Here is a 23,565-nt window from a genome sequence, read left to right on the forward strand (position 1 = left end):
GTACAGAATTCTGGTTTCGACTCAAACACTCTTGTCTTTCGGAGAACTAACACAGAACTAATAAGTATAAGTAAACAATTAATTAACAAATAGAACAAATAAATAAATAGTCAGTCATTCTACAATATTGTGCATCGCCGTGACAGCAATTTTTCCAACACTAAGAGAAGCAGATAAGAACTACGCATAGATGGTATACTGTAAATTCCTACTTTGAGTATGTTTACTCTGTACTTTTGCTAGCTCGTGTGCCGTCTTTACTAGTTCACGCATATCTAAGACGCAAAAACAGTGCATTCGTAATCATATTCATGGTCAACGTTACGTGATCTTACCTTCTTCTAATCTTCTGAGTGATCGATAAACAGTCACGAAGGGCACATAGCAGACTACCAGTCGCTCCTTCTTCCACAAATCCGCCACGAAGTACTCCTCTTCGGAAAGATTCTTCATTACCTCGGCAAACGCCTTGCATTCTTTTTCAAAGGCATCTTCTGTGCCATTAACGATCATTGCGGCAAAAGCGGCTTCCACACCAGCCGAAAATAAATTGTCTTTCTCTGTATATCCTCTGTCAACAGCCGTCAAATCTTTTTCTATTCGAAATAGCACATCGGGTAACTTTTCCGAATGGCTGCAAAATTCCGCAATGAAATAGCGATGATGTGGAATACAGATATTTTCAACATTTCTAGAACTTTCGCTTCGATACGACCAATACATCGTAAAAAAAGAAAAGAAAAAGAAAAAGAAAAAAGACGCAAGGCGGACGCGGCGCGCGGCGACGGAAGTTATGGCTTGGCTACATTGAAAGTAGAGCCATAAATGCTTACCAGCATTTCAGATCTTCGACAGGAACAGACGGAAGCCGCCACGCGATTAATTAAAGGGGTAACACACGCGCATGCGCAAAAAGCCGTTTTCGAACATTTATTGGCTAAAAAATTCAAACTTACTGTTTGCCTTTGATTGAAATATCGTCTTGACCCCATCGTTTCTCTGCTTCACGCACCGCTTGCATTTCATGTGGTCTCTTTTTTGTCATTAGTTGTGGTAGTTCGGAAGCGCAACCTTTATCTTCGACTTCATAGCAATAGTCCAAAATGTAGCGAAGGCACACTGAACTCTCGTCTTCATGACTGCACTCCCATAAATGACAAGGACTTCGACTATTGCTCACATTGAACGAACAAGCATTTAGGTATTCCTAAATAGAAAGTGAGGCTCGAATTCTCTTATAATCCTATCTTAACCTAACCTCAACGTTTTCTGATTCATCCCCTCCTTCTTGCAGCCACTGCTCCCAAGTTTCCCCTTTTGCCTCCTCATCATCATATCCATACGATTTTGTCCGCTCTGACTCCGCATCTCTATCCGTTTCCCACCGAAAACTACTCATTGGAACAGACTGCGACTGACACTTCAACGGTGGCGCAGCATCACTCATATTCAAAACCCACTGCTCATAATATACCAACGTATCAACGTAAGAGTATGAGCCGTGTTCTCTACCCAAAGGAAGAAAAGCTCCTGCACCAAGTGGTCTCTTAGGAGGATGCGATTTCCACCAGAGAGAAACAGCCTGCTGTCGACCAGAATGCGAAATCACGTGGTGCCACCAGAACTGCGGAATATAGATCAAATCCCCGGCATCAACAAAAGCCAGTTCATATCGAAGGTCCATAGCACGAGGATACGCGTCAAAATCAACGCGAGTTGGATCAACCGGCGAAACGCCAAGAATAATCGAATCGTCAGCATAGAGTGAGTGCGACTCGAAGGGAGAAAACAGGAGAAGGGTTTTCGAGCCATGTATGACGCAGAGAAGATTCTCGTTCGTGTCGATGTGAGTCTTCGACGACGTGCCCCCGTTGCTCATCCAAAACGAAGAGAGAAAAAGCCTATCCGTCATCTCTTCGCATCGTAGGCACGTGGGAAGCGTGATATCGCGTCGCATCTCGGGCAGCGTCTCGTCGACGAGATACAAATTCGACGTCTTGTAATTGGCCAAAAACTTGTCCAATGGACGCGCGGGAAGTGGGTGGTACTTGTCGTCGTCTTTCGTCTCCAACATCATCTTCACGTGACCGTAACGAGCGGAGAGATGCTCATCCGTCCATAGAGTCGTCGCGCGCCAATGTTTCACGTAGTCTTTTATGACGACCGGCTTGTGTTTCAATACGTAGTGAGAGTGAAAGTCTTCGGGATCGATCATGTAGGGAAGCGTCTCGACGACGCGATCGGGAGGACGATGGTAGCCGAGCGGCTTTAGATGACCTCGTTCGTAGAGAACTTTGGCGTCGGTCGTGTCCTGCATTGATAGATACGGTGCAAACGATGGCGGCTGGTTCTCGAGAGGGATTCTGTTTCGAGAGCAAGTTCTCTCGTCTGCAGTTGCGTCGAATGCAAGCAGAATCAAAGCGAGGAGGAGGGCCATGGTTTCGAGCTGCGCAATGTGCACTAGAGTCTACGCAAATAATCTACGCAAATTCTACGCAGATTCTAAAATTAATGCGATAGGTATTTTCTTCCTTTACGACGTCTTCGAGCAAGAATTCTTCGGCCTGCAGCTGTCTTTAGACGAGCCAAAAAGCCGTGCCTTCGCTTCCTTTTTAGGTTGCTCGGCTGATATTCCCTTCCAAACGTGACACTGCGAGCTAGAACTAATACGTTAGAAAGTGGCTGTCGAAAGACGGACGCCGCTTTCGTAAAGACCGATAGTTGATTTTTCTGCGAGAAAAACGGTGAAGCAAGCCTGTAGGGTGCATTGATATGAGTATAAATAAAACAAAAAAGGCCGCGACCTTCTGAATGTGCTAGACAAGCCCCAAAACGACATTCGTTCCCGATCGTCGTGCGTGACGTAGGCGCAGGGATGAGGCTTTGACGTCAGCATGACGTTATCATCGTCATGGCATTCTGCGCCCGCGTGACGTTATTGTTCATGGGATCTCAACTCGCTCGAGTCTCGTCGCAGCAAGTATCGCATCGTGCCCGAATTATGCCTGTCGAAAAGCTGTGTGACAAGCCGCAGCTCGCTACGTTCGCAATGAGCTGATTTTGGTTTCCCGAAGCGCAGTTCGGCTGCGTGGAGGGAGTTCTTCACACTAAAGTCGGCTACACGGGCGGAAAAAAACTCAATCCGACCTACACGAGCCTGTAAGACGCGAAAACGAATCGAATTTCGACCGTAAACGACTCTTTTCTTAGGGGAGATCACACCGAATCGGTGCAAATCGAGTTCGATTCGTCACGTACGACGTACAGCTCGCTCTTGGACGTCTTCTGGGCGAATCACGACAGCACGGCGTGCACGTCGCGTCAGTACATGTCGGCGATTTTCTATCACGACGACGAGCAGCGCGATCTCGCTCTCGCATCGAAAGAGACGCACCAGAAGAAAGTGAATCGAAAAATCACGACGCGAATTGTCGAAGCCGAGACGTTCTACGACGCTGAAGAGTAGGGCAGTTCGATCGACTTTTTTTGTTGATTCAGAATAGCTGTTCTTTAGTTATCATCAGAAGTATCTGTTGCGACGTGCAGGCGACGTTCTAAAGGAATTGAAACTGACCGATTCGGAGTTGATTTCATCTCACGTTGCCGCCAGACTGAATGGCTACATCGGTGGGTACGGAACGAAGGAGAATTTGGCGAAAGAGATCGATGATTTTGGATTGAGCGAGAGCGGGAGGAAGAAAGTCTTTTCCAAGGCTACGTAAGTGAAAGGAAGTGAACGTGTTTGTGTTCTGTCTTTTGCAAACAAGGTGCATTGTTTATGACGTCACTAGGTACACTCCCCTTTGCTCGGGGAAGCTTGGTGATTGATGTTTGCTAATCGTGCCCCTTGTATGTGAAAGATATAGAATTATGGCGTTGACTAAAGCGATTTGATACATTAGGGAAAGAATGCAAAGGATGGCCCCATGTGGAGCCATTGGTATCCTCTTATATCCTCTCATATCCTTCCTTATTGACTCTATATGTCTCCTCATCCATGACCCTTATAGAGGTGGAAGGGAACGTTACATTCTTAGGTACAGCTGGGCTGAATAACCTTTGACATAGTGTCCACTTTGACGGGATGCGTTGCCTTGGGCGCCGTTCCGGCTCCTCTTATAAGGCCGCGTCATGCATTGAACGTGAGTCATTCAGTACTCGACATCGACATCGACATCGACCCCTATGGAGAGAAGACGACTTGGAGAAATAAACCGGCAAGCAACGACAATCGTCGCATACCAGATAGCCATACTCGGCGACAAGGCGACTGGAAAAACGGCGCTTCTGAACCGCTGGTCAACCGGTCGATTTTCATCGGATTACGAAGCAACTGTAGCTGACATTCACAGACTTTCGTTCAAATGCGCCATCAGCGGCTTGTCCTATCCCGTTCTCATTTTTGACGTTGGAGGTGATCGGCAGTTTCCTGCCATGTATCAGCTACGCATTCAACAGGCTCAGGCGTTCTTCCTCGTATTCTCCGTGCGCAGTAGGCGTTCGTTCAACGAGGTGAAGATACTAAGAAAACAGATCTACGAGACAAAGGGCGATAAGAATCCCGTGCCAATCATTCTTGTTGGAAATCAAATAGATGAAGATGACGTGGCCTGCACTCGGGAAGTGAGCGAGAAGGAAGCGAGAAATCTAAGTATTCAGTGGAGCTGTCCCTACCTCGAAACGTCAGCAAGACTCGGGGAGAACGTTAGTCAAATGTATGACACCATGCTGGGGACATGTCGAGAAATCCTCGGTTGTCCTTACGCGAAGAGAAGCAAAACGAAACGGAAGAAAATACCAAGATGTGCGGTCCAGTAGCAAACCGCTTTTTTGCATATACAGTATGTACATACAGTATTATTTTTATTGAAAGAATAAACAAGCCTCTTCGGAGCTAATCACGTGCCTTTGGAATTACATGGCGAGTGCATTGGTCAAAGCGACGCGCAAAGTCGGTCGCCTTGGAAAGGACGCGTTCAAGTTTCGCTTCACCGTCACATTCGAGTCGATCGAACTGACGCTGACCGACCGAAAAGCATGGCAAGAAGCATTTTTCCCCTCCGCCCTTTACCCGCCGGTCCATCCTCCCCTGAACTCTTATTAGGCAGCCGACGACGCTATCCGTTCGCTGGTATCGAGGCGCTCGAGTCGTCCAATCGGACCCCGTAAGCGCAAATCGTTCGCACGCTTTCGCTTTCTCCCGCTATTCTTTCCATTCTTCGCATAGCCGCACGTAAAAGAGTCGGCGAAGCCCGGAAATGAATTGCAGGCCGTTTGGCGGCCCGAAGCCGAGGAAAGCCTTCTCGTTACACTCTACAAGGCGAGTGACGCGTACTGTACGCGCGCGCGCGCGCGCCTCAACGCGATTTCTCGCCGTATTTTAGGACGTCAAGAGTGTCACCTTTGAAGAGAAAACCTATAAGTTTCAGATCGAAAACGTCAGAGACGATCCCAAACAAAAAAAATCGAACAAAAAAGCAGCGTTCCTTTACTTTAGCAAGACCGAGATGGAAAAACTAAAATCTTGGCCGTTTTTCAAATGGACATGGCCGAATATGCACCCGAAACCGTGACAAAGTATAGTAGACTGAGAGAGAGAGAAGGATATCTGTGTCAGAAGAGGGGTCTTGTCTCAGAGATATAACGCGTCATTCGTTGAGCATGGCTTTCAAAGTGAAATCAATCAAAATCAAATCGGCGACGTTGAGCGTCGAGATGCGATGCGAATTCATGAAGCAAGGAAAGGCCGGGTAAGAGACCGCAGAGACCGTGACGTCTCACTGTTGATTGTTATGTACTAGTGATGAGGACATGATGAGCACGTTCAGCGCTGTGCAAATGGACAACGTGCACGATTTCGAAGAGGAAGAGGCGGAAGATGACGTCGTCGTCGGATCTTCGCCGCCGCCACCTCAGTCGAAAGCCGAAGGAAAGCACAAAGATTCTCCACTGGTGTAAGTTTGACGGTTGAGCGAGACACTTACCTTATTGATTTGTTCTCAGAAAACCAGATGGCGATAAACCAAAGGAAGGAAAAGGTCGAGTTGAGGAATGGATTGAAAAGGGTCGGTTCCTATTGTGCGATTGTGCTCCTATGTTCGATCTCTATGAATAGCCGTCGTCGCTCCTATCGTTGATCCGGTTCCCGTCAAGTTAGAACCAAAGGATGTGATGGAGAGTCTCTTTCTTTCCGCTCACTTCCGGGATTCAACGGGAAAATTGTCCGTCGGACATCCGCATTTGAGAGACACGGCTCTCATAGGGGTGAGTAATAGACGAGAAGTAGGAAGAATATTGACGTTGGTTTTCTCTAGTTGTACTTTTCTGGCAAGTGGTGCCCGCCTTGCCAAATTTTTATACCCAAGCTCAAGACGTGAAATGAATTTCGAGTTGTTCAATTTTTCTCATTGTCACATTTTAGTTTTTACGAGACCGTTCGAAAGGGGGGAGGCAGTTTTGACATTTTATACGTGTCAAGCGATCAGTGAGTTGAGAGAAAAACGAATACTAACATTGTCGTTATTTCCATTTGTGCTCTCTTGCAGATCTGCAGAAGAAATGAAGAGGTACACGGAGGAGATGAAAATGCCCTGGTTCAGTATTGACTTCGAAGATTGCACGTGTGATCAACTGCGACAAACTTACAAGTTAGTGGAAAAGTCTTTCAGTGTGCACACAAAGAGTTCTATTTTATTCTTTATTAGAATTGCAGACCTTCCTGTCTTACTGGTTGTTGACTCACAGGGAAAAATTGTAACGTTTGCTTCAGTTGTGTGAGAGATCACACCCGCAATTCCAATTCTTGCTCTTGTTAGCTTGAGAACGATGGAAAAGCTTTAGTAGAAGTAGCAACGTCTGATAACGTTGAACTGGCTGTGTACGAACGGCTGAAGAAGAGCGCAGCTCCGACCTTTTCAGGCCAGACGTATCCTCAGCATCAGCCTCGTTCACCTTCTCCGAAAAGTTCAAAAGATATTTCATCGGATGAAAAACCTGAGGCAGAGGTAAAAGCCTGGCAACCTCAGATGTATTGACTAGCAAAGCAACGTAGGCTTCTGATGAAGTTTCGAAGAAAACCTTTGGGAGTGCTGTGAAGAGCTTTTTTTCAAAGAGCAAAAAGGTAGCTTGAGAACTTGGGGATCAAGCCTATCGTTTTGTGTTAGGGCACGCAAACGCCTCCTGCATCGCCAAAAACTCCTCGCGTGGAAGAGAAGCAGGAGACTGTGGAGAAATCGGAAGAAGAGCCAAAACAGGCTGAGACGGTGGCAAAAGCGGTTGAACCGCCTGAAGCAGCCAACGTGACCAATCCAGCTAAAGGTGCTTCTGGCCTCTTATCTCGTGTCTAGACCGAGAGAAACCCAGAGCAGAGTGACGTGAAATCTCCTACCAAGAAAGGAATTGCCGGGAGTGTGCTTCAACTGCTGAAAGGTCCAAAAAAGGACAAGGTAAGGAGTATTCATAGTCGGTTTTCTGACACGTGTTGGTGTTGGCAGGACAAGAAAAAACGCGTTTTTCCAAAAGAGACGTCTTCACCCGAGGGGGCGACGACTTCACCAGGCCAAGAGGTGAATCAGGTTATTGCTGCAACCGATCTATGTAGGATAGCTAATAATGATCGACGGCTCTTCTCAGGCGAAGACGTCAGACGAAGCTGTCAGCCAAGGAAAGCATCACGGAGGAGAAAAGACGGCGAAAAAGGAAAGAATAAAGTAAGTGGAAAAGAAAACCGGACGAACTGTATCTATCTATCTATATATATATATTGACCTCAATTAATTAATTAATTAATTCATTCATGAACATCTGGCCACGCATGCTGTCTGCGATGTTTCCTTATAGAAGTCCAATGCAATTTCTCAATACGTGACCGTCGTTTTTTCGTAGACAACTGGAGGCCGAAAATGCAAAACTCAAGAGAGAAGTTGTAGAGCTGCGCGAAGACGTTGAAGAACTCCAAGTTCTGGTGGAGCAATTACGAGGCAAAGTAGGTCAACATATCTGATATAGAGAGAGGGGAAATTATCCAATCGAATACAATACACAATGTGATGTCGTTTATGCCTTTATGCTCTAGCTAGACGAGACCGAAGCCAAAGCGTCACAAGAGCGAGACTTTGTCGAGGCCAGACTTACAGTACGTCTTTGAAACAACACGAATTGGCTAATTTATCTAGCGAGAGGCCCCTTTTCGACTAGTTGAAAGGCTGGCTGATGAAACGAGGCATCAAAGGCCCAACAGCGACCGTGTGGAGACGTCGATGGTTTGCTTTAGATAGCTCAGGAAGCCAACTTCAGTACTTCAAGGGCAGCAAAGCAAATGCAACGCCTCAAGGGTGCGGAAAGCAGAAAACCTTCTCCTTCTGTAATCTGTTTTGGCAATCAATCAGGTTTATCGACATGGCGGCAGTCGAGGGTGTGGAGGAACAGGCTGTTGACAGACAGGATAAAAATAATTCATCTTTTGTCGTGATTACGGCCGGAAGAACGTACGAGCTACTCGCCCACGATGAATCGATGATGAGAAAGTGAGCGTTCACGTACATATATTTACGTATATGTATATTTAGATTCTGCACGTGATTGAGGTGATGAGTTTTTTTGCAGATGGATTCAGGCCTTGGAAACTGTGAGAAATTCCACGCGAGGAAAAAAAGTTTAAAAATGCTGTAGTCGCAAGTCGCACAGGTTTTATAGAAGGAGCACACCCACCTCGAGTGCGTCACAGACATGCGTCCCAGTCGTTTCCCGTTCGATATCTATGACGTCTTTGCTCGTGCACGCTCATTCTTCCCCAAAAATAGCACCGATCCGTCCTAAAACAGCAACAGCCCGTGCTTTTCGCGGTCCTAGCTCCGGTAAAAATAGCGCAGCTCCCCGTTTGAGAAACGTTCGAACGAGAACAATCCCCCGAATCTAATACGAGCCTCTCTCGCGACGTCGCTCCCCTTTATATAATTCGATCGTCGTGGCCATGGTTCGCATTCGCTTTCGCGCGAACGCCGACCTGTTACTATACCCTACCGTCGCCCGCCTTCGCTGTTGTAATCGCGGTTCGAAAGGAACAACAACACACGTCTCCCAATGGGTCGAAAGAAGATCAGCATTCAGAAAATAACCGACGAGAGAAATCGCCAGGTGAGCGAGGCGACAAAGCGCCACGGTCACACGCGCCCCTCGAATTTCGATCCCACTCGCGGTCTCGCGGATTCTTGTACTCCCGCTTCGCCCTCGCAGGACTTTTCCTTCCCCAAAATAGCAACACTTTGTCTCCATATTTAGTCGCGATATAGGAAACAAAGCGCGATCGCGCGGCGTGACGAGAACGGAAGCGGATCCTCGATCGGCGTCGCCCATCCGCCTTTCTCGTCTCGTTCGGCTTCGACTGGGTGGGGCCCCCCTTTTGTTGCGATCCGCGATGCGCCGACGGAGCCTTGGGGGCTCCGTCGCGAAAACCCCCAATTAGATACACGCTTTCGTGCCTTCCGGGGATGCTTCGAAAGGGTGGGGCTCCTTTTGAGGATACACCCGTTTAGCTTTCTCACCTCATCTCCCTCCCACGCTAAAGGTAACGTTTACGAAACGCAAGTTCGGCCTGATGAAGAAAGCGTACGAATTGAGCGTCTTGTGCGACTGCGAAATCGCCTTGATCATCTTCAATTCGGCGAGCAAACTTTTTCAATACTCGAGCACGGACATGGACAAAATCCTGCTGAAGTACACCGAATACAGCGAACCGCACGAATACAAGACGAACGACGACATTGTCGAAGTAACCACGCCCCCATACCCTACAGATTCCATCAGCTATCTCCCGCCCACGTAGACGATTGCGAAGCGCGAACACAAACCGGCATCGTCACCGGATCTCGATTCAACGGTGAGGATTAGATTCGAACTTGAATTTGAAAAGAGAAGGGAGAAGGGGGGAAACGAGGGTATAGCAAAGGTGTGTGTATCTCCTTAGTCAAATCCAGTCCAAATTGAAGCTGTAGTAAAGAGATAAGAGGGAATTGCACTTGTAGAAGTCTTGGAAGAGAGTCTCGCGCACTAATGACCCGTTTGTGCCTGGCTTGTAAGGAAGAGTAGGTGTCTGCATCGATCGCGATCATGGGGAGTGCATGGACGTTGAGCGTCTTTAGCTTGATCTGCTTAGAGTCGTCTAATGGAAGAGTTTCTCTTGTCCTATTTGGTATTGTGTCTGAGTGGTTCTCTTAGTTTGTCTGGCGCATTAGGCCTTATTGGAAATGGGTTGGGGTTAGAGCTCTCTATTGAAGTTCTCTCTCGTTTACATGTTTCTGTAGCCCGGCGGCGGACTCGCGCTTACACCCACAACCGAGAATAAGTACCAAAAAATCAACAAAGAATTCGACGACATGATGCAGTCGCACTCGCACGCGTCGACGACAGGCGGAGCGACGTCGTCGATACCGGTAAGTACTTCTTTGTTTTTTCCCCCTCCGACCCTCTTCTCCGGTGTCTGTGTGTGTGGTTATCTTTGCGCTTTTGACGTCAATCGTCGAAGCGTTATCGCCATTAGGCAAAATGATTTCCCGTCGCCGCCGCTTTTCTTATCTTTCGCTCTCGCTCTCCTCTTTGGGAATGCTCTTGCAACCGTCAAGTGAAGCGCGTTTACCGCGATCTTCATCTCATCAGCTATAATTCAATAGTTTAATTAACCTCGCTAGCAATGAGATTTCGCCTTTTAGGCCATGGCGGCGGCTCCGAGAATCCAACTGACGAATCCAGATATTCGCTTCAGCCCTCCGCGTCCTGGCGGAGGCTCGTCGCCGAATCCCGGCCAGCAACTATCGAACCTCATGCCGCCGCCGCCGCGCAGTCCGCGTCGCGTTTCCAGCCCGAATCCTACGTTTGAATCGTCGAACGTTATGGGAATCGGCGCCCCGGCGCCCGTCGCCGGCACGTTCGCCGCGCTACAGCGAATGCACCCGTGGCCGTCGGCGACGGGCGGAAGCATCAGCGGCGGCATGGCGCGGCGAACGGGCGGATACACTCGCGCCTCGTACTCGTCGGACATGTCCGACGATACGCTGATCGGCGGTCGCACGCGCATGATGCAGGGACCGCGCCCGACTCAATCCATATCGGCTCCACCTATCCGATCCCTTCAACCGGAATATCATCATCATCATCATCAGCAGCAGCAGCAGCAGCAGCAGCAGCAGCAGCATCACCATCAATTTCAAGAGCCGTTGTCGCATCACCAACAGCAGCAGCAGCAGTCGTCGCTACAGCATCAACAGCAACAACAGATGCCAACTTCTCGACCTCAGCTGCGTGTTGTTATTCCCCACTCTCGGGGTCCTTCTCACATGGTGCTTTTTGCTGTGTCAACATGACGCATTTTAGGGTATTGAAAACATGTTGTTTTTTGTCTCCAGGGTTCTATTCCTCACGGATTTGATTCCCTACTTCAAGGTGGATCGGATCCGCTTGCCACCCCCGTTATTCCATTGGCCACGCCGAATCTCTCGGGAATGCCGTTTCAGTCGGCCGCTGTTCCAACGTCTTTCGCTGGCGGCGGTGGCGGCGGTGAATTTCTTGGAGGCAGTTCCGATTTGTCATCGGTTGGGTATGGCACCCCGCCGACAACGTTTGGTCAAGGGAATTGGACGTCAAGGTAAAACAGATAGATTTTATAAGATCTTGAGTGCACGTACAGTACTATCTTTTATTTTCTGCTCTCGTCAGTCATAGCGGTTTTACGAGCACTCCTCCGCTAAAAGTGGACGAGACGTCCGAAAGTGTCGCCGGCGGCGGCGGTGGCGGCGGCGGAGGGCCGAAAGACGACGACGAAGACGTCGGAAGTGGAAACGTTTTTTCGGATTTGACCGGATTAGGAGAACTTGGCGGCGGCGGCGACAATCCATCGAAGCGGTCGAGACTGGCCTGATCTTGAGATCGAACAATGCTTGCATAGCACGCGCGAAGGGAGCTGTTCATAACGTAGATAGAAGCGCCATGCCCCCACACGTCCCTTCTTTGTTTTCTTTGGCGATATTGTATTGACCGGTTCTGACTACACTGCGCGGTGGGAAGAGCTCTATTAGATCACCCTACTTTCTTCCCCATTCGCTAATGGTTGGGTCTCCCTTGTTGTTCGTCGTCATTAGGAGTTCTTCTTTGATCTGTTCGGCTTTCCGAGTAGGGAATCCGTTTGTTTAGACCCGAAGCCTTGTTTGGTGTATGTGTTACCCCTCCGCGAGTGATCCGGTTTACGTCAGAGACCGGACTTCCTCCCCAGGCGCGCTGCGTGAGGCGTTCCAGTCTTTTCAATCAAGACGTCGCGCTTTGGTGGCCTCTCGTTCTTGTTCCTGGCATTTATTTATCATATAATGCCTTAGCGCTACGGATCAGAATCGGCGAGACGCTGACTCTGTTATCAATTAGGTTACCAGTACAAAAAGTAATTAATTTCTCGTTGGCACGCTTTGTGCCTCTACAGGTCTCAAGCAGCATAAATACGAGTTCCTTCTGCCTGATTTTTCTAAACGCTCCCAGATCTTCTCGATCTACTTGCAAAAGTATTTCGTCGTTCTAACTTCACACCGTTTGTACACAAATCTGATAGGAGGTGGATGCCTTATGAGCGTTCTGCCGCAGACTACCACCTCATTTTGCACCACCGTTTTGTGTCCGCGTGAACAGCACAATACGCTGCACGAGTTCTCGGCCACGCTCGATATATTGCACTCTCGACCGCTAGTGCCTGGAATTCCTAGCTTGTCGTTCCTGTCGCAGAAGCTCGGCGAGTCGTGAAGATAGACGAGATCGTCTTCGGTGTGCTTTTTCACTGTCGCGTCGCTGTTGACGAGTTTCGGTCTCGTGGCCTTGTGATTCAATTTGACCTTGACGGCCGAGTCGTAGGCGTCTTTTACGTCGGCACCGACCTCTTTCCAGTGTTTCATTTCTTTCCAGCACGTCTGCAAGGCGCACGAGCCCGACATCCCGTGACACCGGCACTGGACATCCTCGCTTTTTCTTATCAACTGTAAAGAGAGCCCACGTTACACCTTGTCATTCGATAACTGTAAGAACCGCGCGCGCTACTCACTTGTCGTCCTTGTTCGCTAACGTGAAGATTGGCCAAATGCTCGGCTACTTCTGTTCTGTCGTCGTCAGAAAGCGCATGATCAGGAGATGGCCACGCGGTCGGCCAAGGCTCAAGAGCCGGTGACGGAGCCATCCGAGCATAAGGAGGCCACGAAGGCAACCACGACGAATCGATGAACTGTTTCGTCAATCGGTAACCGGCTCCGATGTCTTCCGTGCAGCCGCCCCAGTGCATTTCAACGTTCCTGTCCCGATTGTAATGTTCCGGCGCTACATCAGCCCACCCTTCTTTGTCCAAATCTGGCGGATGCTTGGCGCAACTGCAGAGAGCCGACAGTTCGCCACGAGCGCATTCGCGTGCCACCGTATACATTGCCATGGCGGAGACGAGCGAGTAGACAACAGCGCTCTCTTTGATCGCTGCAAGAAAGAAGCATTTGATTAGGAACAGTGCCGTTGCGCCTCGAGCTACACGGCTAACAAAATTTGTGCCGACATGCCGTGTGGCACCGAGCGAAGGTGTCTATAGTCTATACTTACGGAGAGTCATGATTTCGCCGAAGACGTTTTCGCCGCCCGTGTAGTAGCCGTTCCATCGACGATTTTGAAATGTGTAGTTGCTAACCAAGGCGGCGACGTTGACGCTCAAGCCCATCTTGATCATGAGTTCGCGATAGCGCGGGTTGGTGCACATCTCCAACTGTTTCGATGTCAACGCGAAAGTATCGCAAGTTATGCTCGGAAGAACGCCGTAGATCTTTTTCTGTTCGTCGAGGTACTCGCCGAATTGCCTACAAGCCCCGTACGATTAGAAACAACAACTCCTTGCACATATAAAACGATGGACACTTACCACCAGCCGGGCGGCGATCCATGCGAAGCGACGACAGCGCTGACGGCGAAAAGAAGAACGAAGACGACGATCTGAAGCACCTTTATCATCATGTTTCCTTAGCGGCGATTCGATGACAACTGAAGCAGAACTCGTTCCGCGGTCGCCTTTGTAGGCGGCGGAGGGCCGGTACGGTAGGTGGCGATGACGTATGGGGGAGGCGTGGGCTTGCATTTTGTCAATCATCGTACTTAACTAAACGGATTAGCTACTTGCGCAAGCAGTTAGAAACCCAAACGCTTGAATGTCTTTAGGGCGCCGACGTGTGTAAACGTTTGGTAGATCTAATCGCTTCTGTTTCCTTTGGCGGGAGACCGCCGCGTGCCAGGGCGGGGATAGTGCGCGAGGACCTAATGGTTCCAGAACCGAGACTCCCCCTCGCCATTTCACGCCACCACAGGGATTAGGCTACATTGTTTGGAGAGCGAGTGCATGCAAACGAGCGGAAATTCGATGGCGAAAACCGGGGAGGTCATGGAGCAATTAGACACACTCCCTAGCGACAGTCATCCCTAACATCGAATTCTATGCAAGCCCCGCAGTCCATTTTTTGCTTCCAACACGCATTTACGATAAGAAACCCTAGACAAAGAGCGTTTCTATGAATCTACGCGTTGCTAGCCAAATCCTTCATCTTTTTCTCTTTCAGTTCGCCTTTCGCTTGAGCGACCGATAATCCCGACGAACGATAATGACGATGCACCTGCACACACACAAAGAAGGAATCAATTCCGTCATTGCGTCAACGAAATCGATTTCTTTTTATTCCCCCTAATGGGATCCCAACTTTCTTTCGTTATGTATCAAACAACGCCCGAGGGTTTATACGCTTCGCTTCCCCAACTCGTAACCGAGTTTTCGTTTGTGACTAATTTTAATTTATGCAGCAACGTTATCATCATGTTCATGGAAGCTTCATATCTAAGTAGCGCTTTCGAAAACCGCATCGAGTTCCTATACGTCTTCTGAGGCAGAGGACATGACGTACGCGCATGGGGGAAGAGGGTAAAGTAGCGGAAGGTAATCCTATTTTTTACATGCTTACCACAAGAAGAAGAACAATGCCGGTCAATGCTAACAGAGTCCAAAGACTCGCTACGATCAAGCAGATCGCTCCGACGGCCGTGTGACTCGTCTTATCCTTGTTGGTGAATACTGATATTGCATATATGAAACCACTTTGCACAAAAACGCACTTAAGAACATCCTCTCTCTCTCTCTCGTTGCAACGTTCGTACCTGTAGCCCGACTTCGCGATGCCGACCGCTGACACGATACAGGCCGCAATTTGCACGAAAAAGATGAAAAAGAAAAACATGAACCACATCGAACTGTCGCTTCTAAAAACAGAGAATCGAATAGGAAGGAAGGAAAAAGACCCGAGGCGACGACAGAGGCGGCGGCTTTTATCGTGACAGCGACTGGACTTGGTCTTCCATCCACTTAATTAGTTCAAAGCCGAGTCTGTGACTTCGACATAGAGTACAATTTAACTAGGAGACCTGTGTTGTCTATTGTAATCCTATAACTTCGCCACCGTTACACGTGCAAGGATACGAAGGACGCTAAACGTTTGCTCGAGGACCCACCAGACTGCAACGATTACCCAGAAACCAACCTGAAGGCCTTATAAACGGGCCAATACCAGCACAGAAACGCCATGGGAGTCCACAGGACAAACCAGGCGAGAGACAAACCAAATGAGACTCCGTCATTTCCCGTCGTGAAAGCGGCCAAGCAGGCGATGAGATTTAGAAAAAGGACGACGATGTTCACTGTGAATGATGAGCTGTGAGTAGAAAATACACGCGGGTTCTTCACCTACCCACGTAGAATACGCAAAGGGTGCGCGTTTTCGACTGCGATCCCGGAGGGATATCAACACCGATGTTGTGATAGAAGCACGGTTTGCACGGGCAGCAGTTGGGAAACGGAGGAAAGTTGTTTTTACGATCTACGAAGAAAATAAGGACTAGTCGAGTAGAGACGGAAGGGAGAAAGAGGTGGTGCCCAAAGGCGATGCCTTCACGGGGGCATCTAATCACAAAGAGGACCCATCCTAAAAAGTTCTAATTCGGTAAGGTCAATGACATGCAAGTTAGTCAGATGGTTCACGTCATCTTACACCGACGCAGAATTGCATGATAGAATCGCGGCTAACGTGGGAGGTCCTCTTTGGAACAAAAACACCGTGCATATCTGTACCTCCCCAATAGCTCACCAGCAAACTGCACGGGAACGAGTTCGGCTTCCCCTTCGTCACTTTCTCCTCCTGATTTCTACGCAAAAAGATCTTGGGATGACGCAGTAAATTGACGGTATAGCGTCCGGCTGACGTCGGACACACGTCATGTACCTGGCTGTATCTATTGACCAGACCCTCTTCATCGCCCTCGTTCTGAACAACAAACGCAAGTTAGACTATTGGGCGGAAAAGGGCTGTCGCTGCAAACTACTGACGGAGAACGGTGGCGGTTTTGGAAGACTTTCGTCCTTGCTTGCCTTCTGCAAAAAAAATATATCGGTCTCAACGATGAGGTGAGAGAATCACTAGCAACGCGCACCAAAGAATAACGCGTGAATTGGGCAAGCGTGAATGGGGCAGGCTATTAACCTATTTATCATAACAAATCCTCGGTAAACCAGACTGCTGCTTTCAAATCTCCCTCGAGCACAACGCGTGACATGGTGATGCCGTGAGTACATGTATAAATATTAGGTGCATCTGCTTCGCGATGCGATGGAATTTGTAGCTACACGTAGATAAGCTGTGATAGCTGGGGAGACAACTTATGTTCTCGCCCTTTGTGCAGCAACAGGATATAAGAGTGGTTTTAATACGGGTGTGCGTTCAGAAGGACGTGTATGACGCACTTGCTAGTCGTTGCAGATGCAGAGTATCCTTCTACGGCTATTTGGAGGACGCGGCTAGCCAAGAGAGCGCTCGTATGCACTGCATGTGCGCGTCTTACCGACTTGGAATCTTCCGATTTCGACATAGTTGTTCTTTTTATACGGGAACGAACGTACGGGTAAGTAGCGATAGAAACCACGTTCACAAACCCGGCAAAAGAACGCTCTTCCCGTCTCTCAACGAGCTTTATTGGATCGAAAGACACTGCAAAGTCTGCTAGCAGCCAGCCAAACCTGCCAAAACTACTACGAACAAGCATCAGCGAGCAGAAAGAAGCCAGTCACCTGGCGCGAGTTAAAGACAGCGAAACACGACAGTTTTCTTCCTGAAATTCTTCTCTCCACGCTTTTCCCAGACTGTCTCTACAGTCTCGTAGTCTAGTTAGCCCTTTTGACCACTTGACCAAAATGTCAGGTCTATCTTGAAGTCCCCGTGTTTTCTGCAGAATGTCGTCCGAAAGTGGGTCAGGCCAGGCGGGCTGCACAATGATGGAGAGTTTTTCGTCTCTCTGAATTGCCTGTAGAATAGATTGCATTGCTTCGTATCTGCGGCGGGGTTGAAGGGCGAACTCGCCACCACGCTGGAGGCGAAGCAGACAAAACCCCAACAAAGAAAGCGGGAAAAACGGTCGCAAGCATACTGGCCGTACCGCTAAGCTCCAGTGTGAAGAGGGGACTGGAAGGGCTCGCTCTGAGATTGGTTGGAAATATGCCAGCGCTTATCTCTACACAGTAATACCATATGGGCCTTGATGGGTTAAATTGCTCTGCAATCTGCATACTCCTCCTCCCTTGTCGCGAACGTCATCAAGATATTTGTAGAGCAGTAGAGCGTACCTCAAACCGATTTGTATCTGTTTGGGCGTGCAAAGAGTCTGAAACTACTATGCGGGTATAACAAGGTTGTTTCATAGAGACGCATGTATTGGACTAAGGTAAGACGCCATGCACTTATACTATAGTATAGGGGATAAAACCCATTTAGTATCTGTCAGTTGCAGACGTACTTTCCCGTCGGAACCGTTCTTTTACACTGATCGTAGACGACTCTCATCGGTGCAGGATATCGTATCAGTCTGGGATTGCACTTGATGGTCGAGGTTCTGGTAACGCTGGCGTAACCTCGATCGCAACATAAAACGGAGCAAGAACCAATTCTACCTTTAGCAGACAAGTAGCACCTGCGTCCTTTTGTACCGCGTATACCTAAACGCGAGGATCGCCTGCAAAAGTCTGGCGAAGGTTTGACGTAGACAAGGCTCTCTTTGTGTAGACTTCGAGACTTGTTTGCAGAGAGTGCCTTTATTTTCACTGCACTGTCGTATGTCTCTTTCAGAGTAGCGGCGATTTTTTCCCAACCTTTCATTCTCTTGGGGTCGCTACAGGTGCCGTTTCTTCCAATGCAACAACATCTACTTATGGTACTGAATTTCACGACCTGCCTCGGAAAAGAAAAATGCACTGCATGGAACTGGATGCCAACTGACATTATGTACTCACTAGCAGCCTTCCCACTTCGTAGTTGTGCAAGTGAATCAAGGTTGCTTTGTTGCTTTGGCCGTCTTTGTTTTGCAGCAGCGAAAGATAGAGAGGATCGTCGATAAATTTTTTCGTTATATTGTATGCGAATTCAACGTTTTTTGAATCTCCTGGCCCGCACTTGTCGGACAGACCGGGCAGTCTTCCTCTAGCGCAATCTCGAATTACCGTGTACATTGCCATAGCCGAGATCATTGCATAAACGACCGCACTTTCTTTGGTCTCTAGAAACAAAGACGCAATCATTGACTATGATTTAATTGAAACTAGTCAAGCACGATGCAATTAGTCCTGGTATACATTCGTAGTCCACGGAACCCTCTAACTAACCGAGCGTAACCAATTTGCCCAGGGTTTGTTCCAATTGATGTGTATAGCTAACTAACGAGTCCCAGAGAATTACGTTTGTGGACGATGCTGCCAAACACGTTACGTCCGCCTGAGTAGGCGCAGTTCCACCGTCGTTTAGCGAATGCTTTGCGGCACGCCTTTGCTGCCAAGTTTACGGATAGGCCCAGACTTATGGCAAGACTGCGGTTGGGAAATGAATCAACGCCGTCTGCGCACTCTTCCAGTTGAAGTCTTGACAGATCGAATGATTCGCACGGTATAGGGCCCAATTCCGAACGCAGTGTGCCATTTCTCTCTTGCTTTTTCAAGAACTCCCCAAATTGCCTATATACTCGACAAAATAAAATCTAAAACGGAAGACCAGGTGCGAATGACTTGAACCTACCACCATGCTGGAGCCGACGCAAACGAAGTAGATAGTATGCCGAGGAGGACGACACTTGTAGCACGCATCAGTTTGATCACACAGTGTCTGGAAGAGACTGCGTACTACGTCCTTAAATCCGACGCTTACAAGGCGCGCATGTATCGTCGTGCGGCACGTCACGTGCGTTAATTCAACCGCGCCTCTAGCCATTTTGAATACACACAGATGTCCTGCAGATTTTGCAGCAACAACGCCTGGCTTCTAAGCAACGGTACGTCGACGACGAACTAGGTAAGGAGACACGTTGGCGCGACAAAACACGTCACTATAACTAAGTGATGCAAACGTTTTCTTTACTTCCTTCTGCGGACATTCACTATAATGCTTGGAATGCAATTAACTTACTGCCTCCGGAAAGACAAATGCGGTTTATTGACAATAATGTACGACGATATCTTTCTTACAAGTTTGATAGATAATCCTAATCGGTGGCCGTCGAATTAGTGTTGGCTTGCAGTAATAATACACTGTTTTCGTGACTGCTTTATAACCTCGGCAGCACAAGCGAGAGCAAGAATTCTCGGCTGATTCGGAAATGTTACATTTTCGACCCGAAACAACACTGCAGAAGTCGGGTGACGCATTTACAAATACGAGGTCGTCTTCGCCGAAGCCTCTCGTAGTCGCATCACTCTTTTTTAGTAGATGGTTCTTGCTACTTGCCTTCACCTTGACCGCTTCGTCGTATTTCTTCTTCAAGTCGTCTCCGACTGCGTTCCAGTTTTTCATTTCAATCCAACACGCGTGCACGTTGCACGCTCCAGATATCCCCACGCATCGGCATTGAATTCCGGTACTGCGTCGTACGGTCTGTACCCAAGAAAAATAATAACGTTCCAATTAATTAAGTCTATGGCCATTCGGGTTAACTTACAATTCGCCCCACTTCATTGTTATGCGCCTTTACGAGCTCGTTCACTTCGTTCACTCGAGACTGAATATGCGGCGGATCAATGAAGGCCTTAGTTAGTATATATCCGAAATCAACGTTTTCTGAACAGCCACCCCAGTGCACTACTGTCTCCGGATGCTCTTCAAAGATGTGAGGCACTAAAGATGGCCAGGGCACCCTAACTGTAGGGAGCACCACAGTAGGCCGCCACGGTGACAGAGCATCTGTTGGCAGCTCAACGAACGAGTCCGGCTTCCTTGACCCGTCGCAACCGCACAGTCTGGGAAGACGTCCTGTGGCGCAGTCACGAGTGACGGTGTACATTGCCATGGCGGAGACCATGGCGTATAGAACAGCGCTTTCTCGGGATTCTATCACAAACAAAGGGGAAACGCTTTCAGTCAATCATCGCTAAGACACAACTATTGCAACTTGAAGTCGTTCAACTTATTAATTGCCTAAAGCGATGATTTGCTAAGTAATGGGTTTACTTTGCCCGGCGGCTTCGCCAAAGACGCTGTGACCACCTGTGTAGGGGCAGTTCCACCGTCGTTTGGAAAATGTTTTGTTGCAGACACCAACGGCCAGATTGACGGACGTTCCAAGGCTGATCATGAGATTTTGATTGCGAGGATCTGCACACAGTTGCAACTGTTTGTCGGAGAGATTGAAGTGTTCGCACGGTATAGACTGTGCGAGTGGAAAATGATTTTTGATCTGGTTCTCCAAGAATTCGCCGAATTGCCTACAGTCACAGCAATTTTGACTAAAGGTTCCATGCATTTCTTTACGTACCACCACGCTGGGGTTGAAGAGGAATATGAGAGTAGTAGGGAGACGAAGAATAAGATGATCATGTTGGTTGGTGGCTTCTGACTAAAATGAAATCACAGCGCGTAGAGTCACAGCCTTTGTACTCAAGGCAGGTTTTAGCCGGACAAAATTAGATGTCTTCTGCGCGGATTGCAAAGAGACAAGCTAATTGGTGACAAGTGCTACCAAATATAGATATACTGTCTGCATACCCTCGTGCTTCACATCTGGCCTCTTCAGTGCGAATGAATATAAGATGGTTTGCATGTGGATGACGTGTGTTTCTTTCATTTGATAAAAGGCTGGTACAGCTCAGACAGACCGAGCAAGCCTTACTTCAACAGACTAGTCCCGCCTTCAAGAGAACGCTCATTGTTTTTCGTAGAAGAAGAAATCAATACATCAATAGCATATACAGAAGTTATTGATACAGTAGTTCAATACGGGCCCGTTCTGAGTGACGTAATTCTTCGACATTTCCACGTGAGGCTGACGCCGATCTCATTCTGCTCGAATACTTGGCGACGGACGAAGTCCACTTGGTCGATCGCTCAGCGTCTATTAGCTCGTACAGGCCAAAACGCCGCAAAAACAACACCGGGGACCCTTTTGAGGGAACATCGTCACAAGTTCTAACCGATGGCGGGCTACGAAGACAATCCGTTTGCAGATCCAACCGACGTCAATCCCTTCGCTGTAAGAGCAAAAACGGCGCGCATACGCGCACTTTCGATCGTCGTTTTCCTCCCAGGATCCATCCGTTACGGAAGCGACAAGCTCAGCGGCTCAAGGCATCGACGTCTTTAATCCTTTCGTCGAAGGAGTCCCATCCGACACGAAAACAACGGTAAATAATCGTCCGAGCCTCTGAGAGTTCGTCACGTGATCCTACTCTCATCGCCCTTAGAGCGTTCACGATACGAAACCGGAGCCGCCTCCTGTCATTAGACCGACAGCTCCGGAACCCATTCCGGAGCCCCCACCGTCGTACGACGATCACGTAAGAGAAATTCTCGATGATTATGATTATGTCTTTATTTCTGTTCTAGTATCCTGGTGATTCAGCGCCTATCACGCTACATGACGTCAGAAAAAATACTGAATTGGTTTTCTTTTTTTGAGTGTGAATTTTTGTTAAATTTAGGATTTGGAAAGAAATAACCAGCAACAGCAACAACAACAGGAGAAACAACAGCAACAGCAGCCTATCGTTGGAGGTAATATAACAGAATCAATGCCTTATTGAAACCTCTTTATATTAATCCAAAGCTGGGGGGTGGGCGATGACTGAATTTTGGTGGGGAAAAAAGCTTTTGTTTTTTTAGAAAAAATTAATAATTTTCCGCCGCTGCCTCGATGGTGCCCATGCAAGCCGTGCTTCTATCACAACATATCGGTCGAAATTCCTCCGCACAACAAGAGCAAAGTGAAAATGATGTGGCTTCTCTATTGGCGTACGAAATACTTCTCGCAAAAACGTGTGCGCGAGTCTTTATTTCTCTGCAGTACTAGCCGCAATTTGGCTTCTGAATACGATAGCTGCTCTAGCTGCATTGATTGGGACCGACGGCCAAAACGATTCCGGCGTAGCATTTGGTCTTTCTCTCCTATTTCTTGTACTCTTTGTGCCATGCGCTTTCCTTTGCTGGTATTGGCCTCTATACAAGGCTTTCAGGTACTGACTCATATTATGGGGATATAATCTTCACAATTTTTTTTGTCTAGGAGCGATTCGTCGATGTGGTTCATGTTTTTCTTCTTCGTCTTTTTCTTCCAAATCGTCAATTTCATCGTTAACGCCATTGGGATTCAAGGCTCCGGGTCCATGTAATGAAATCACATAACACTGGTGCATCCTAATGAATCTTCCCCTCCCCTTCCCCTCCCCTTTCCCTCCTCCCCTTTCTCTCTCTCCCCAGTGGCTTTATTTACTCGTTGCAAGCCTTTGGCAAGAATAAGGCCGTAGGAGCGATGTGTCTCTTCGTAGCTGGATTCTGGATCCTTTGCACCGTGCTCGCAATTGTTTTCCTAATTAGGGTAAGCATTCAATGTTTATACTCCTCGAGGCGATCTTTTTGCACACGCACGCACATTCCGCTGACTAATGCGACCTTTGGCTGACCCCGCGATTCAATTGACGTCATTTCCCCGATGGGACAAGATTTCGCTTAGGAAATTTTCTAAATTCGATATGCCGTCTTTCCCCCAGATTCATCGATACTATCGAACTTCGGGATTGACCGTCCAGCAAGCTCAGAAAGAGTTCGCCGACACGCGAGCGGCTCGTCAGGCCGGACAAATGGCCGGACAAGCGGCAGGGCAAGCGGTCGTTTCTGCCGCGGCTTCGTCAGCGGCGGGCCAGTGACGGTAATTCAAAAATAGACAGGGGGGGACACAAATGGGTTGAGGCGGGACATGCTACGCACTCTGCATTCGTCTTCTCATCTTCGTGTTGATGTATGTAGACGTTTTTGTGTTCAGTTTAGTACGTTTGTTGTCGGGTTTCTTCTACTGCTGCTATATCTTCCTACTGCTATACTTGCAGTAGTCGCTGAAAAATGTATGGGCGCTATAATTAGTGGTGGGCTCGAGAAGTCGGCGTGTAATCTTCTCGTGAGATGTATACATGTATATGGGTGCCTATTTATGGAGTCTATGGGGTACCAG

At 48.3% G+C, this 23,565-nt stretch overlaps 9 protein-coding genes across 11 annotated transcripts; 4 read left to right on the forward strand and 5 right to left on the reverse strand.

Annotated features, from left to right (window-relative positions):
• Positions 1–8: 8 nt before the first annotated feature.
• Positions 9–2,510, reverse strand: LOC136191860 (uncharacterized). The gene is made up of 4 exons (XM_065980271.1): positions 1,259–2,510; positions 336–1,207; positions 213–275; positions 9–160 (listed from the first exon to the last, which is right to left on the reverse strand). The coding sequence occupies exons 1-2, from the start codon at positions 2,435–2,437 to the stop codon at positions 953–955; spliced, it is 1,434 nt and encodes a 477-aa protein (XP_065836343.1). The 5' UTR covers positions 2,438–2,510; the 3' UTR covers positions 9–160; positions 213–275; positions 336–952.
• Positions 2,511–4,185: 1,675 nt separating this feature from the next.
• On the forward strand, positions 4,186–4,818 carry LOC136192175 (GTP-binding protein Di-Ras2-like). The gene has a single exon (XM_065980695.1). The coding sequence runs from the start codon at positions 4,186–4,188 to the stop codon at positions 4,816–4,818; it is 633 nt and encodes a 210-aa protein (XP_065836767.1).
• An 89-nt stretch (positions 4,819–4,907) lies between these two features.
• Positions 4,908–8,776, forward strand: LOC136191855 (uncharacterized). Of its 2 annotated transcripts, none has more exons than XM_065980265.1 (24): positions 4,908–5,040; positions 5,105–5,165; positions 5,228–5,320; positions 5,385–5,438; positions 5,498–5,577; positions 5,637–5,750; positions 5,802–5,954; positions 6,004–6,065; positions 6,116–6,264; positions 6,315–6,373; positions 6,422–6,484; positions 6,546–6,647; positions 6,705–6,753; positions 6,816–7,004; positions 7,052–7,120; positions 7,164–7,298; positions 7,347–7,445; positions 7,494–7,574; positions 7,633–7,709; positions 7,885–7,984; positions 8,075–8,134; positions 8,197–8,333; positions 8,388–8,525; positions 8,605–8,776. In XM_065980265.1, exons 1-24 carry the CDS (start codon positions 4,919–4,921, stop codon positions 8,657–8,659), a joined length of 2,301 nt encoding a protein of 766 aa, XP_065836337.1. In that variant the 5' UTR covers positions 4,908–4,918; the 3' UTR covers positions 8,660–8,776. The 2 variants fall into 2 exon arrangements, with proteins under 2 accessions (XP_065836337.1, XP_065836338.1); XM_065980266.1 differs by having other exon boundaries at positions 7,494–7,565.
• LOC136191859 (myocyte-specific enhancer factor 2C-like) lies at positions 8,753–14,858 on the forward strand. 2 transcript variants are annotated; one of them, XM_065980269.1, is made up of 8 exons: positions 8,753–8,855; positions 9,060–9,135; positions 9,566–9,769; positions 9,824–9,877; positions 10,302–10,430; positions 10,707–11,333; positions 11,400–11,638; positions 11,710–14,858. In XM_065980269.1, exons 2-8 carry the CDS (start codon positions 9,082–9,084, stop codon positions 11,909–11,911), a joined length of 1,509 nt encoding a protein of 502 aa, XP_065836341.1. In that variant the 5' UTR covers positions 8,753–8,855; positions 9,060–9,081; the 3' UTR covers positions 11,912–14,858. The 2 variants fall into 2 exon arrangements, with proteins under 2 accessions (XP_065836341.1, XP_065836342.1); XM_065980270.1 differs by lacking the exon at positions 8,753–8,855 and having other exon boundaries at positions 8,862–9,135; positions 9,534–9,769.
• On the reverse strand, positions 12,324–14,057 carry LOC136191863 (protein Wnt-4-like). The gene is made up of 4 exons (XM_065980276.1): positions 13,925–14,057; positions 13,612–13,862; positions 13,073–13,491; positions 12,324–13,007 (listed from the first exon to the last, which is right to left on the reverse strand). Exons 1-4 carry the CDS (start codon positions 14,014–14,016, stop codon positions 12,531–12,533), a joined length of 1,239 nt encoding a protein of 412 aa, XP_065836348.1. The 5' UTR covers positions 14,017–14,057; the 3' UTR covers positions 12,324–12,530.
• On the reverse strand, positions 14,465–17,011 carry LOC136191864 (secretory carrier-associated membrane protein 5-like). The gene is made up of 9 exons (XM_065980277.1): positions 16,936–17,011; positions 16,424–16,468; positions 16,320–16,361; positions 16,185–16,242; positions 15,789–15,917; positions 15,582–15,738; positions 15,202–15,303; positions 15,009–15,141; positions 14,465–14,666 (listed from the first exon to the last, which is right to left on the reverse strand). The coding sequence occupies exons 1-9, from the start codon at positions 16,960–16,962 to the stop codon at positions 14,571–14,573; spliced, it is 789 nt and encodes a 262-aa protein (XP_065836349.1). The 5' UTR covers positions 16,963–17,011; the 3' UTR covers positions 14,465–14,570.
• Positions 17,012–17,763: 752 nt separating this feature from the next.
• Positions 17,764–19,246, reverse strand: LOC136191876 (protein Wnt-1-like). Its single transcript, XM_065980290.1, has 4 exons — positions 19,152–19,246; positions 18,819–19,090; positions 18,377–18,639; positions 17,764–18,314 (listed from the first exon to the last, which is right to left on the reverse strand). Exons 1-4 carry the CDS (start codon positions 19,217–19,219, stop codon positions 17,868–17,870), a joined length of 1,050 nt encoding a protein of 349 aa, XP_065836362.1. The 5' UTR covers positions 19,220–19,246; the 3' UTR covers positions 17,764–17,867.
• Positions 19,247–19,513: 267 nt separating this feature from the next.
• LOC136191865 (protein Wnt-2-like) lies at positions 19,514–22,778 on the reverse strand. The gene is made up of 5 exons (XM_065980278.1): positions 22,608–22,778; positions 20,881–22,556; positions 20,577–20,830; positions 20,068–20,456; positions 19,514–20,003 (listed from the first exon to the last, which is right to left on the reverse strand). Exons 2-5 carry the CDS (start codon positions 20,940–20,942, stop codon positions 19,563–19,565), a joined length of 1,146 nt encoding a protein of 381 aa, XP_065836350.1. The 5' UTR covers positions 20,943–22,556; positions 22,608–22,778; the 3' UTR covers positions 19,514–19,562.
• On the forward strand, positions 21,366–23,476 carry LOC136191869 (secretory carrier-associated membrane protein 2-like). The gene is made up of 10 exons (XM_065980282.1): positions 21,366–21,594; positions 21,650–21,745; positions 21,806–21,898; positions 21,948–21,983; positions 22,043–22,115; positions 22,224–22,352; positions 22,405–22,573; positions 22,624–22,725; positions 22,818–22,935; positions 23,108–23,476. The coding sequence occupies exons 1-10, from the start codon at positions 21,538–21,540 to the stop codon at positions 23,261–23,263; spliced, it is 1,029 nt and encodes a 342-aa protein (XP_065836354.1). The 5' UTR covers positions 21,366–21,537; the 3' UTR covers positions 23,264–23,476.
• Positions 23,477–23,565: the final 89 nt, after the last annotated feature.

Source organism: Oscarella lobularis, chromosome 10 (genome assembly GCF_947507565.1).
Source record: "Oscarella lobularis chromosome 10, ooOscLobu1.1, whole genome shotgun sequence".
Classification (NCBI taxonomy): Eukaryota; Metazoa; Porifera; class Homoscleromorpha; order Homosclerophorida; family Oscarellidae; genus Oscarella; species Oscarella lobularis.

Coding starts and splice junctions, on each gene's coding strand:
- LOC136191860 (XM_065980271.1), bottom strand. CDS start 2,437: ATGGCCCTCCTCCTCGCTTTGATTCTGCTTGCATTCGACGCAACTGCA. Junction 1,208..1,258: donor ATGAATCAGAAAACGTTGAG/GTTAGGTTAAGA, acceptor CTTTCTATTTAG/GAATACCTAAATGCTTGTTC.
- LOC136192175 (XM_065980695.1), top strand. CDS start 4,186: ATGGAGAGAAGACGACTTGGAGAAATAAACCGGCAAGCAACGACAATC.
- LOC136191855 (XM_065980265.1), top strand. CDS start 4,919: ATGGCGAGTGCATTGGTCAAAGCGACGCGCAAAGTCGGTCGCCTTGGA. Junction 5,439..5,497: donor ATAAGTTTCAGATCGAAAAC/GTCAGAGACGAT, acceptor CCTTTACTTTAG/CAAGACCGAGATGGAAAAAC. Junction 5,751..5,801: donor ATGAAGCAAGGAAAGGCCGG/GTAAGAGACCGC, acceptor GTTATGTACTAG/TGATGAGGACATGATGAGCA.
- LOC136191859 (XM_065980269.1), top strand. CDS start 9,082: ATGGGTCGAAAGAAGATCAGCATTCAGAAAATAACCGACGAGAGAAAT. Junction 11,334..11,399: donor CTCGGGGTCCTTCTCACATG/GTGCTTTTTGCT, acceptor TTTTGTCTCCAG/GGTTCTATTCCTCACGGATT. Junction 11,639..11,709: donor CAAGGGAATTGGACGTCAAG/GTAAAACAGATA, acceptor TGCTCTCGTCAG/TCATAGCGGTTTTACGAGCA.
- LOC136191863 (XM_065980276.1), bottom strand. CDS start 14,016: ATGATGATAAAGGTGCTTCAGATCGTCGTCTTCGTTCTTCTTTTCGCC. Junction 13,492..13,611: donor CGGCGAAATCATGACTCTCC/GTAAGTATAGAC, acceptor TCTTTCTTGCAG/CGATCAAAGAGAGCGCTGTT. Junction 13,008..13,072: donor TTAGCGAACAAGGACGACAA/GTGAGTAGCGCG, acceptor CTCTCTTTACAG/TTGATAAGAAAAAGCGAGGA.
- LOC136191864 (XM_065980277.1), bottom strand. CDS start 16,962: ATGTCGAAATCGGAAGATTCCAAGTCG. Junction 16,469..16,935: donor AATCGGAAGATTCCAAGTCG/GTAAGACGCGCA, acceptor TTTTTTTTGCAG/AAGGCAAGCAAGGACGAAAG. Junction 14,667..15,008: donor GCATTGTTCTTCTTCTTGTG/GTAAGCATGTAA, acceptor GTGTGTGTGCAG/GTGCATCGTCATTATCGTTC.
- LOC136191876 (XM_065980290.1), bottom strand. CDS start 19,219: ATGCGTGCTACAAGTGTCGTCCTCCTCGGCATACTATCTACTTCGTTT. Junction 19,091..19,151: donor GCGTCGGCTCCAGCATGGTG/GTAGGTTCAAGT, acceptor TCGAGTATATAG/GCAATTTGGGGAGTTCTTGA. Junction 18,640..18,818: donor TGGCAGCATCGTCCACAAAC/GTAATTCTCTGG, acceptor CTTTGTTTCTAG/AGACCAAAGAAAGTGCGGTC.
- LOC136191865 (XM_065980278.1), bottom strand. CDS start 20,942: ATGATCATCTTATTCTTCGTCTCCCTACTACTCTCATATTCCTCTTCA. Junction 20,457..20,576: donor TGGCGAAGCCGCCGGGCAAA/GTAAACCCATTA, acceptor TGTTTGTGATAG/AATCCCGAGAAAGCGCTGTT. Junction 20,004..20,067: donor ACAATGAAGTGGGGCGAATT/GTAAGTTAACCC, acceptor TCTTGGGTACAG/ACCGTACGACGCAGTACCGG.
- LOC136191869 (XM_065980282.1), top strand. CDS start 21,538: ATGGCGGGCTACGAAGACAATCCGTTTGCAGATCCAACCGACGTCAAT. Junction 21,595..21,649: donor CCGACGTCAATCCCTTCGCT/GTAAGAGCAAAA, acceptor TTTTCCTCCCAG/GATCCATCCGTTACGGAAGC. Junction 22,574..22,623: donor CCTCTATACAAGGCTTTCAG/GTACTGACTCAT, acceptor TTTTTTGTCTAG/GAGCGATTCGTCGATGTGGT.